The sequence below is a fragment of the Cynocephalus volans genome, chromosome 7 (genome assembly GCF_027409185.1).
Source record: "Cynocephalus volans isolate mCynVol1 chromosome 7, mCynVol1.pri, whole genome shotgun sequence".
NCBI classification, from domain to species: domain Eukaryota; kingdom Metazoa; phylum Chordata; class Mammalia; order Dermoptera; family Cynocephalidae; genus Cynocephalus; species Cynocephalus volans.
Window position 1 is genome coordinate 79,126,642 of NC_084466.1, and position 12,599 is coordinate 79,139,240.

The following is a 12,599-nucleotide window of genomic DNA, read 5'->3' on the forward strand; positions in this document are numbered from 1 at the left end:
CACTGATACCTGGGAGAAAGGGTCAGTTAGGCACACTGGCACATCCTACATGACTTGTTCTCACCCCTGAATCCCCACTGTCAGTGCAGGAGACGTCAACTCCCCATTTCTCACACTCCTTCCATCTTCAACACTTCTCAGCGGAAGTGACAAACCTGTGTTTAAGCCCTGACTGCGCCATTCCTTCCATGAAGTTTCCTAACTTCTCTGAGCTTCAGGTTCTTCATTTGTGAGGTTGATGTGGGGATTAGAGATAATGCATGTGTTGAATAGTGCCTAGAGCAAAGCGGTTCCTCAACAAAATGGGGGTTCCTTGAGCACCTGCTCAGCAGGGCCTGATTCTAAGAGGTACAATCATCACCACTGAGGGTATGATGGTTGTGAACCTTCAATGATCATACTGTTTACTAACCTGTCACCCCAATTCCAGGCTTTCCAGGACAATCCATGTTTTCTTATGAAAATTACACCTGACCTTTTATGTCAATTCTGCTATACCTTAGGGATGGCAGACTCATTAATTCTGAGGGGGCTAAACAGCCCCAGTGGGGAACTGAGTGTACACTTAAGGCCATATGAGGGATGTACACTGAAAATGCATTGATTGCACATCAAAATCCCTCACCACTTTCTACAAGTAGTCATGGTTCATTGTATGGAAGAAAGCAATCTGATTAAAGAAAATCATACTGTGATGTGGGTGCATGGTGGCTCTACACAGCCTCTTTGTCCCTGTAAGGTATTTACATTTTAAATGAGTTGTAATTAACCCCAAGGAATGAATCTTTAAAGGACACAAACAGAATTTTCCCAGGCTGTGTGTATGGGAGATTAATTTTGAACAGAGGTTCTTGAATTATTCTAATAGGGAATTAGCAATCCCCAGTCCTGCTTTCATATACCTTGGTACATCAGTGGCATTCTTGGTTGGAGAAAGACAACTTACCCAGGGAAATAAAGATTCCAGACTCTAATTATTCGATCCATTCCACCTGTCAGCAGCAAGTTCTCTCTCTCTCACACAGAATGAAAATGCCTTGACTCCTTTATGGATATGAAACAGTGTTTGATCACATGCTGCTTGCCTTTGGGGCAAACCAAGAAATGCTTGGCCTTCTCTTATCTTGACATCTTTTCGAACATTCCTTATCTCTTTCATCTTTTGCTTGACATTTGTTGTTCCCACAGTGCACCCTATAAATATTCACAGAAAAACAAAACATCGTTTCTTAATATGATCAGTCAATTTCCTGACAGGGTGCTGATTTTTAAAGGTTCCAGGTTCATTTTCAGCAATGACTAGTTCTTTCTTCTTCTTTCCCCCCCAGTTGTCACACCACAGATAGTCCGAAGGATGAAAATGATGTGGGTGAGAAAGCAAGATTTTACTTCCTCCTTCTCCAGAGACAAGGAGAGTCACCTGGGGAAGAGAGGTAACATGAAGGCTATCTCATTTGGAGAAAACTAGTTTCTATTAACTACCGAATGCCAGAACCGCTACAAGAACAATCTTGTTTGAGCCTCACAGACACTCACTGAGGCAAGCACCTTTACCTCTATCTTACAGGTAAGAAATATTCCAACTAGAGAGGTTAAGAAACTTGTCATAAAACAGATGGTGGACACCAAGGTCCAGGGTTCAATCCAGCAGCACACCCCCTCCCCAAAATCAAAGGTGGAAGCAAGCATCAAAGCCAGGACTGTCCAGCTCCTGAACTGGGGCTCATTGAGTTGACCTATCAGTTCCATCAACCAACCAATCAACTTTGTCATACAATTATTTTGGCAAAATATTTTCAAATGACTTATTGGCTTATGAATCTGCTGAACAACAGAATCAAAATAGTAGCATCATACAGAAGCAATCAAAGATCCCCCTGTAGGTGTCAGTCATTGGTCTCACCATAAGATCCCATGAAGGAAATCCTCAATACAGTCTTCAACCACACCAGTGATCAGCTTTTCCTGATCACTGACCTCAGCCTTGTCCAAGGTAGAAGAATAATCTTCAGCTTCCCCCTCCCCTTATCCCCAAATAAGAATTCTCTTTTATTGTTTGTAACTTTAGCTACTAGTTGAGGGATAATTGGTTTCGTTTGAGTACTGTGCCTGTTTATCATGAGTTACAAGTGCAACCATTTTCCAGGCAGCAGGGAGAAGAATTTGTTATTCAGAAAAACTCAACTAGATTGAGACCATGCTTCATGTGAGAGGGCAGATGCAGCTCCATCCAGCAGACCCCTGTCAAGTAGAATGACACAGACCTGCTGATTTTTCAAGAGAAGTGGGAAGTCTCTATTTTCATTGGAAACTTCCAGAATTTTAAATGTTGATATCCAATTTCATATTTTAAATATTTTGCTTGTCTGTGGCTACCTTAGCCCACTGTTGCCTCTTGAGACCTCTGGTTTAGGGGCACATTGCTGCGGTGGTTGTTCAGGGAAGTGTCCAGGAAGGGGGAAGGATGCTCTCATCTTTCCACTTCTCCTGGGCTCTTTCCTTTTGATCAACCCAAAGCCCTGAAGTCGAGAGCAGCTACTCTCAGTCCCATGAGTCCCAACAGAGAATGTGGGGTCCTTTCTGAATGCTGCAGATTGAATGTCCCCCCAAAATTGAATGCTGCAGATTGGATTTCCCCCCAAAACTCACAGAAGCTTAACCCCTATTGTAACAGTTCTAAGAGATGGGCAATATCTCTTGGTATTTGAAAGGTGGGGCCTTTAACAGGTGATTAGATTGTGAGGACTGTGTCCTTGTAAATGGGTTGATCCATTCATGGAGTAATGGGTGTGGTTCTGGCTTTAAAAGGAGAGCAAGTGAGGAGGTTAGTTCTCTCTTGCTCAGCCCATTCTCACCATGTGACATCCTGCATCTCCACGGGACTCTGCACCACAAAGAAGGCTCTCACCAGATGTATTCCTGGGACTTTAGACTTCCCAGCCTCCCGAACTGTAAGAAATAAATTTCATTTCTTTATAAATTACCCAGTTTCAGGTATTCTGTTACAAGCAGCAGAAATGAATTAATACCTCTAGAGTATGTGATGTACCCATTGTTTGGGGCTGTAATCCAAGTCCTCTGCCACTGCTGGCCAGTGTATTGACAGTGAATTTAGGTGACAACTCTATTCTCCATGGCGTCTTTCCACAGTGGCAAAGGGCTAGGCTGAATAGGGTGGCTGATGGCTGGCTAGTCATTCTGGCTCTGTCCTTCCCTTTCTTTTTTAACACGCAATAGGAGAGTAAACAGCCTTGAACTTGTAGCTCTTCATCTGCCAGGCAGAGGGGAGGGAGGCTAAGTAGTGAGTGCAATTACTGAAGGTGGCAGAGTGAGTCTGAGAATCTGGGCGGGCACTTACAGTGTCAAAGCCACACCGCAAACCCTCTGAAAACAGGAGTTTGACAGTTCACCCTTCTTGTTATGAGCAGAGATCTGAAACTTCTCAGCAGGTGTGTCACTTTATTTTTATTTTTTAAGTAAAAGGAGAGCAGCCAGTTCATTTGCATGATCTCTAGCAGTTCTCTTCCAACAGAGCCAGACAGAGATACACGTTTTAAATGGTTGTCATGGAAACCAGAGAGCATAGCTCTCCTCCAAGGTCTAAAGGAAGGATGATGAAAAGTTTAAGTAATCACCATGGAAACCTACAGCAGATTCAAGGCAGATTCTGAGCCCCAGCACTCGAACTACATGTGAATCTCCAGGGACTGGGGTCCTGGTGGAAGGTTCATCCTGACTGTCCACAGCAGCTTCTAGTGCCAGCACTGACCCAGGCACCACCTCCACAGTCAGGACTAGGAGCATTCCATGGGGTCAGCAGCAAGGTGAGGGGGTCTCCCAACACTTAGACTTTCACTCTTCCTGAGTCAGGGAGGATCTGGCAACCTCTCCTGCCTGTCCTTCCCTATATCTTACCCCCTTCCCTTCACCAATTTCCTCAGAATTATGGGAGCCCAAAGATCTGTTGACACACGATGAAACCCTGCTCAGGTTTGCAGGAGAGAAGACACTCAAGGCCCAGCCCTGGCTTCTCTATGGCCTGATCAAGATATGTCCCCCTTTTATGTTCATTAGTAACTGTATTAGTCTGTTTCTGTTGCTTGTAATGGAAGTATCTGAAACTGGGTAATTTGTAAAGAAACAATACTTATTGCTTACAGTTTTGGAGGCTGGGAAGTCCAAAGTCCAGGGAACACATCTAGTGAGGGTCTTGACCTGGTGGTGACTACAGTGACAGAGGGTATCACGTGATGAATATGACAGGAGCAGAGACAGCATGCTTCTCACTTGATCTCCTTTTAAAGCCATCAGAACCACGCCTGTGACCATCATTAAACCATCAAAGAATTAATCAATTCCCTAGGGCATGTCCTCACAATCTAATCACCTCTACAAGGTCCTACCTTTCAATTTCCATGATAGAATTTCTTACCCTCTTAAAACTGTCACAGTGGGGGTTAAGTTTCTAATACATGGAACTTTGGGGGACAATTCAATCCATGGCAGTAACAAAAATGAAGCCAGAGATTCTTGCCTTAAATAAACACAAGCACTTGAAAACACTTCCCAACTCAGAGCTCTCAAGTGTTGATTTCTTCTTTTACAATTTTTTCCCTTTGCCTGAGGTAAGCCTATTTGGGAACAGATGGCTGATCTTCAGCCAAGTTTTGAAGGCCAGGGGTATATAAAAGAGGATCCCCAGGGTACTGCGGAAGGGCTCTTACTTGAAGTGGAGGTAAGAACTAACAAAGGGAGTTGTGGAATGGCGTGGATCACCTCCCTTGTCTCCTGTCAAGGCTATGACTCTCCAGTAACCATCTAGGGGTGGGGTGCTGGTGCTATGGCAAGCTGTGGACACATCTCCCCGACTATAGCAGGGGTGTGGGCATAGAGACCTGCGGGATGTGCTGGGAGTGGGGGGATGGGGAGATGTAGGGAGAAAACACTCAGCCAGCTCGTTGCTATAGACCTCTGGTTTTCCTGGAGTGTGGAGCTTCAGAGCACTGCTTCGGGAGAGAGATGAATGTGAGTCTGAATTTGGACTTCACACATACATTCATTCAGGAAATATTTATTGAGGACCTATATGTGCCGTGTACTATTCTAAACACATGAGACATAACAATGAACAAAACAGGTGAGGATCCCTTTGAGGGAAGCCATCAACAACCAACACAATTGGTAAATTGCATAGTATATTAGAAGGTGATGAGATGTATGGTTCTAAACAAGCATAGAACAAGGTGAAGAGGACTGGGAATCCCAGGAGTAGGGGTGGGCAGATCAAATATATAATACGGAAGGCAGGGTGGGCCTCATGGAGAAGAGACATTTGAGCAAAGACTTGACAATGGTGAGGGAATGAGCTATGTGGACATTTCTGGGGACAACCTTCTAGGCAGAGGGGAAAACCAGTGGAAAGGCTCTAAACATGTTCAAGGAGATTGATGTGACTGGAGCAGAGTGAGTGAGGGATAGAAGTAGGAGAAGAGGCCAGAGAGGTAAGGGCTGGGGTCAATCACACAAGGCCCTGGAGGACGCTGGCTTTTCCTCTGAGAGGGGTGGGGCCCACTGGAGGACTTGGATGGTCCTGACTTCTAGTTTTACAGGGTCTTTCTGGCTGCTACATGGAGACTAGACTGTAGGGGGAAAGACGGAAGCAAGGAGGCCAGCTATGAAGCTCTTGCAGTAATCCAGAGAAGAGAAGATAGTGACTCTCACTGGATGGTAGAAGTGGGGCTGGTGAGAAGTAGCCAGGTTCTGTGTGTATTATGAACATATAGCCAACAGGCTGGGTGTGAGCTGTGAGAGAGAGAGGTCAATGGTGACTACTAGGTTTTTGCCCTGAGCAACTGGAAGGATGGGCTTAGCAGCAACTGAGATAGGGAAGGTGGTGGAACAGATGTGAGGAAGATCTGGATTCAGGTTTGAACTTAATTTTGATGTCCATTATGTATCCAAGTGGAGATATCCATCAGTGAGCCAAGGCCCTAGGAAATACCACACTGAAGTTCAAGGAGGGTGCTGGGCTAGAGATATAAATTTGGAAGTTGACAGGTATTAGGGGTCCTGGAGAGGATCATCAAGGGAGTGCTGCAGACGTGGAAGAGAATAGGACCAAGGACTGAACTCTGGGGCTCCAACATTAAGTCAGGGAGAGGTGCAGGAATGAGCAAGGGAAACAGAAGAGCAACCAGTGCAATGGGAGGAAAACCAAGAGAGGCTGGGGTCTGAAGCCGAGTGAGAGAAGCGTGTGAAGGAGGCTGGAGAGGTCAGTTGCTTCAAATGCTGAGAGAGCAAATGACATGAAGACTGGTCAGTGGGTTTAGGAACATGAGGGCTATTGGCGACCCTTACAAGAGCAGTTGTAGTGGCATTTGCAGGGACAAAGGCCAGGTTGGAGTGGTTCTTAGAGGACATGGGAGGAGAGGAATTGGAAAGGGCAAGTGTGGGCAATTCCTTCCAGGAGTTTTGCTCCAAAGGCTCCCTGAGCCTCGGTGCTGTCATCTCAGCATCACACCCGCACATTGTGAGTATCCAGTAAAAAGTCTTGAGAATGGTGTTGACCTGGGGCTCATCCTTTCTCTCATATGGTTATCTAGCTCTCCAGAGATACCCGTTTGATGAAATCCTAGCAGTTTAGAGCTGCGAGTAGTTTAAGTGGCTTCCGCTTTCGGTGGCGTAATGGACAGGACTCACTGCAGAACGAGGACTTTGTGCGTCTGAGCTGGCAGACCCTCAGGGCTCACATCCAACTTTCTGATTGAACTGCGGGGGAAACTGAGGCCTAACGTCACAGCTCTGTTAGTGGCTGAGCCAGAGCTGGAACTCAGCCTTTCTTGTTCTGGGGCCATTGCTTTTAATCTGCCCAGATACTGAATTTTGAGCTGCTTCAGCCTCCGAAGGCTGAACTTCAGTTTCTTAGGATTCATATCCATTATTGCTCTAGAAAACCAAATTCCTAGTTCCAAGTGAAAGTTCCCTAGAAACTTCTTAACCACTGTACTTCTTTTTCTAACCCTTTGATGATTTAAATGTTAGTGAATCAGAAATTTATAAAGGAAATTTTCTTGAAAGATAATTTGAGCTCTGAGCCTAAAAACCAGGCAGCTGGAAGGGGCCTCAAGGCAGATTCTTATCAAGAAAGAAGTGAGGTGGGGTTTCATAGGAAGCTGAGATCTTGGGTACCAGTCATTACTGATTTTCCATGACGTTCAGTGGCAAATGGAACTAGATTTTAAAGGGAAAAAGAGAGGGAAATCTAGGATGTCAGCCATCCCAAAGGCTCCGAAATGTGCTAGCACAGCTAGGCTGGTAAGAATCAAAAAAAAAAAGAAGACTGGCATCATTGACGTCATTATGTGGGTGGCTGACTTCTGAGTTGCTTAGAACAGTGTTAAATATTTCATGCACTGCAGATGCATTGCTTGGTGAGCTCCAAGCAAGCCTGTAAAGTCCAGGGGTGGTGCTGGGGTGGAGCTGGGAAGAGGAGGAGGGAGAGAAGGTAGTTAAGAGGCAATTAGGAAAAAAGTGAACTAATCCCTGTGAATGAAATATCTGGAACAAGAATGACCCAAGTCATGAGCTTCCTCTCAGTGGCAAATACTCACCTTCGACCTTCCCTGCCTCTTCTTCCCTGTCTCCGTGGGCCTGGCTGGGCAGCAGACACAGGTGTCTGTGCTCGGGCTCTTCATGGATTTCTTTCCCAGGTTGCTGCTGCTCAGGTAGGCAGGGAACCCAACAAGAGATCACACAGACAGCACAGGCGGCTTTTGCTGGCTACAACTTTCTCAATGCCCTGGGGATGAATGATAACATCTCTCTTCTCTTGGGTCAGAGATGTATTCTGCCCCAGGGTCAGAATCTTCCTTTGAAACTAGCCTGTCCCAGAACAAGTCCCAGGACCTGAGGGCTTTACCAACCCAAGTCTAGGGGATGGCAGGTGGTATACTGGCCTTGGGGTCAGAAAAACCGGAATCCAGTCTCAAGTCCTTCTCTTCCAGCAAAGGGACTGTTGGGAAAATATAGGAAAATGGTCAGGGCCCCTCAGATGTTCAGAATCTCGCCGAGCATTTGATGTAAATATGCACGTGCACCCAGGTGTTCCTTGGTTATTGTGTAATGTAATTGCGCATGTGCACCCAGGTGTCCTGGGTTATGGACTTAAGTATAAAGCATGAGTGGGTCTGATCCACAGGGCCCCATCCCCAGGATGCCCTTGGCAGGGATGCGGGGGCCAGCCATGGGGAGGCCACTATTGCTGCTAGAGGCTGTTGCTGCCAGGGCCCCCTGGGACCCTCTGCGAGGCCTCCACCACCACTGGACCTATAAGCTGCTGGACCTGTAAGCTACTGTTGCTGTTGCTAAGGACTGAGCTCGTGTCATCTGCCAATGGCTCCTGGAATCTTTCCCAATTACCTAGCGTGGACCTGCATGTGAGGGGTCTGGTGATCCAGCCTGGCATGTAAGGGGTCTGGTGACATAGTCTTAACAATGGGTTTGAAGGGTCTGAGCCCTAAGCTGACAACTGGCATAGTTGTATAGCTTTACAGGGACCCAGTGTGCAAACTTACCTGGGCTTAAATTTCCTTACCTGTGAAGTGGGGACGCACACCATTCGTTCCTCATCTGACTGCTCTGAGGATCAAATGTCACGTATGTGAATGGTTCTTGACTTTGGCTACAAGTCAAAGTCACTGGGAAGTGTCTAAAAAATACAGATGCCTGGGCAGTACTCCCTTGGTTTTTACTCTTGGCTGAATATTAGAATCACTGCAGGAGCTTTTGAAAGTCTCGATGCCCAGGCCTCATCCCAGACCAATTATTTAATTATGACTTAAGTCAGAATTTCTGAGGGTAAAACCCAGATAACCAGATTTTATAAAGTCCCCCGATGACTCCAATGGCCACCCAACACAGAACCACTTACAAATGTGAAAATTACTTTAAATTAGTAAGTGTCAAACACATGTAAGGAATCATCAGCATCAACTTGAAAATTAAATATGGTTACAGTGCCCTTAAGTATTTGGATGAGGCTTTCCAGCATACTCTCAAGAGCTTCACAAAGAACGTATGAAGTTTAATAAAGTGAATGTGAAGGATTAAGAAGGTCTTCAAGGGGCAAGTTATGGGAAAAAATTAAGAACATTAATGTGATTAAAGAATGCCCCTCAGACGCTGACAAGCATGCAAGTTGCCCACAGCTCTTTTTCAAACACAGACTCTGGTTCAGTAGTTCCGGGGCAGGGCCTGAGGCTGTGCATTTCTAACAGTCCCAAGAGATGCCCTTTGTGGGTGCAATGGTTATTTGGAGACACACATACTGGGTTCAAGTGCTTGGCCTTCCATTTCTGGTTTGAGTGACTCACTTTTTTTGTCCTATCTCCCCTCCCTGTCCCCACTTCTGGAAAGTATGCCTTCCTATACTCTACTCATGTGACTTGAATGGGCACCACCAGGTGTTTACTTCCTGGTTGAGTTGAATCATCATTGTTCCTGGGCCACACTGGTCCAAAGAGACCCTTCCCAGGGGTGGTTGGGGACCAAGAGCATCAGCAGTCCCTGTGGTGGAAGCTGCGTGGCCATGGGCTGATTGCCATCTGAACTAGCACACAGAGGGAATCAGGTGGGAGAAACAGAGACAAAGCAGCATGTGTGCCCCCACTTCCAGAAGCACGCAGCACGGAGCTGCCTTCCTGCCCTGCTCGTGTTATGTGAACCATCCAAAAGTTCTCCTTTTTGTGTAAGTCAGTTTGACTTGGGTTTCTTTCAATGTAGTGAAAAAAAGACCAGAGCCCCAAGCAATACCCTATTATTCTGTGCTTTAGTTTACCCACCTGTAAGGGGCGAATGCAAGCCATAAAATTGTTATGGAGATTAAACAGGGTAACATACATAAGGCTCTTAGTACAGGGCCTGACCTTAAGTACATGTCTAGTTAGGGAGGTCCAGGGCCGGTCAGAGGTGTGCATCTATTTCAGACCATGAGCTGGTATCCAGGGAAGGGTCTATTGCAAGGGATTGGATTCCTGGTTCCAATTTGGACTCGTTTGACCTCTTAAAGTTCACCCAGTGCTGGGATGTATGTCCTCAGTCTAGTCCAGACTCCCCCATGAGTAGCACAGGCTCACCCTGCCACACCCCCCACTCCACAGACTCAGGATCTGCTTGGGTCAAGTCCATGCCCAGACTTAGCTGTTCATTGGGGGCTGGGTTTTCACTTGGCTTTTCTCAGAATTCACTTGGTCTATGCCCAGCTTCCAGAAACTCCATGTGTCTTCAGATTCTGAGTCTTCACTAGTAGTTATTGCATACAGCAGGCCTTTCTTAAAAATTCCCAAACTAGCTGTCCTATGTTGATATTACTGTGTATTTAATATCATGTAGCACATTAGAGGTACTCAAACAGTGTAGCCTGACATCACTCGAAGTGGACTTTGCTCTTATTTCAACTCAACATGTATGATCGAGCTCTCAGCATGTGCAGAGCCAGTACTAGGAGAGCCCCCCCTCCCTGCCTCCCTCTCCAGCAGCCTCCTGGTGAGACGCTTACCAAATGGAAGGCAAACTAAGCAGCGAAGGAGGTCACCTTTTTTGAGTTGCACCAGGAGTTATTAGGGAAGTGTGGGATGCCTTTGCAATGCAGAAACTAAAAAGGTAGGAGACATTTGAAGATATGACAGCCAGAAAGAGAACATCGCAAACATGAGAGGAGTACAGGCAGTGCCTATGGCTCATGGCTGGAGCTGGAAATGAGGGCTTTCCTAGAATCAGAACAGTTCAGCTAGAAATAAAAAAGAGAAAATGCTAATTAATATGAAGATCATGCACCAGGTCAAGTAAGAATTTGTAACAATGTCTAAAACATTCTTTCAAAACACATTTCACAAGGGAGAAACCACTTGTTCAGAGCATAGGAACATTTAAAATAAGCACATGCCTGCACGGGCGCAGCATGCAGGCGGCCTGGTCGGATGCGAGTGTGCAGTATACTACCTTTGCGCTGGCTCCAGGCTAACTCCAGGACAATTTCTGGGTATCCTGTCTGACAGACTGTGCTGAAACTTCTACTGCCTATTTTAGATATTTCTGAGAAAATCTGAATGCTGCCTGCATAGCCACAGGGGGCTTTTCAGAGAAAGCAATTTCTCCTTCTCTAGAAATCATCTATAGATCGGAAGATATGCTGAGTATCACACTGGGAGGAGTAAAAGTCTCTTTTCTTTCCCCTGTCTTTGAAAATTGAGAGCTGGGCTCTGAAGCAGATGGACAGGGATCAGGGAATCAGGGCTTTGGGGCAGGACCCTGATGGAAGGCCCAGGCCAGTCTCAGATGCGCAGGACCAGATTCAGTGGGACTTCTCCTGCCAGGCTACCTTCTTCCCTGGCGGAAGCCCTTATTAAGGAAATGAGCATGTAAATTGGGATAAAGCCATAAGAGTGCTGGGAGAGCAACTAGTTAGCTGTACAGGATGATACGCTTGTCATTTAATTGTTGCAGGCATGATGCCAGGTTCAGAGGAGAGTGCAAAGAATATAACCTTTGGTTCTAACCCTCACAGAGTGCAAAAGCTAGAGACCCAAAGGAATAGAAAGCAAAGGTAAGTTTGGAGGGAAAGGTGGGTATCTGGAGATTGGTGGCCCAGGACAACAGGACTGAGTCGCCAGAGGGCCACCTAGAGAACCATCCCACGCCATTTCTCTGTTGGCCAAGCCTCCCCCAAGGTGGCTCCCATGGCTGTGCTCTCGGAGCAAGGTCATGGACACAGCCCTTGAAGCGTGGGCAGAATGGAGAACAGCAGACTCTGGGGACCTCTCCTGCTGGAGCTTCTCTCAGTCCTCTCACCAGGCTTTGTTTTCTCCCCAAGAAGCAGGCCCTGCCTCCACACCAGGCCACCCCTTAGGCAGCCCTGGCTCTGCATCTCAGCATCCTGCCTTCTACCTGGTGATGCACAGAGGGCTGGAGAGGAAAGTCAGAGGAGGTGCCTACCCAGGACGGGGGAGACTGGGGGCTGCAACTCAAGGGGACAGAATGTCTACACTCAACAAGAATCATGGCTCTCCGTCTGCTACGTGGAAGAGGCTAGGCACAAAAGGCCAGGTGTTGTAGGATCCCATGTACATACAATGGGCTACCAAAGGCAAATCTATAGAGACAAAAAGTAGGTTAGTGCTTGCCTGGAGCTGGGGATGGGAATGGGTGGAAGCTCGGTCTTACTGGGGTGATGGGAATGTTCTAAAATTAAATTATGGTGATAGTTGCATGGCCCAGTGAACTTACTAACCATCGATAAACTGTACACTTAAGATGGGTGGATTTTATGATATGTAAATCGTACCTCAATAAAGTTGAAGAGCTTGTTCTTAACCACCCTCGAGAAACACATTGTGTTTTTATGCACACTAGTTCTGTTGGATTATTGTTCTGTTTTTGTATGTAACTTTCTTAACTCGCATTTTCATTCTACTGCAGGACGGGTATTTTGTTTTCTTCTCTTTGTGTTTGAAACTTGGGTGGTCTTCATCTTTTAGACAAATGCTATTTTCTTGGTCCAATTTTTCTTCCCCTTTTGTTTTCCTTTTCACTGATCACATAAG

General features: G+C 46.3%; 1 protein-coding gene across 1 annotated transcript in view; it reads right to left on the minus strand.

Moving 5' to 3' along the window:
- The window catches only part of LOC134381672 (WD repeat-containing protein 49-like), a 78,878-nt gene that overhangs the window by 43,393 nt on the left and 22,886 nt on the right, over nt 1–12,599 (minus strand). The window contains 1 exon segment of the mRNA XM_063101551.1: nt 947–1,014. Within this exon segment, the coding sequence (XP_062957621.1) occupies nt 947–1,014 (68 nt within the window).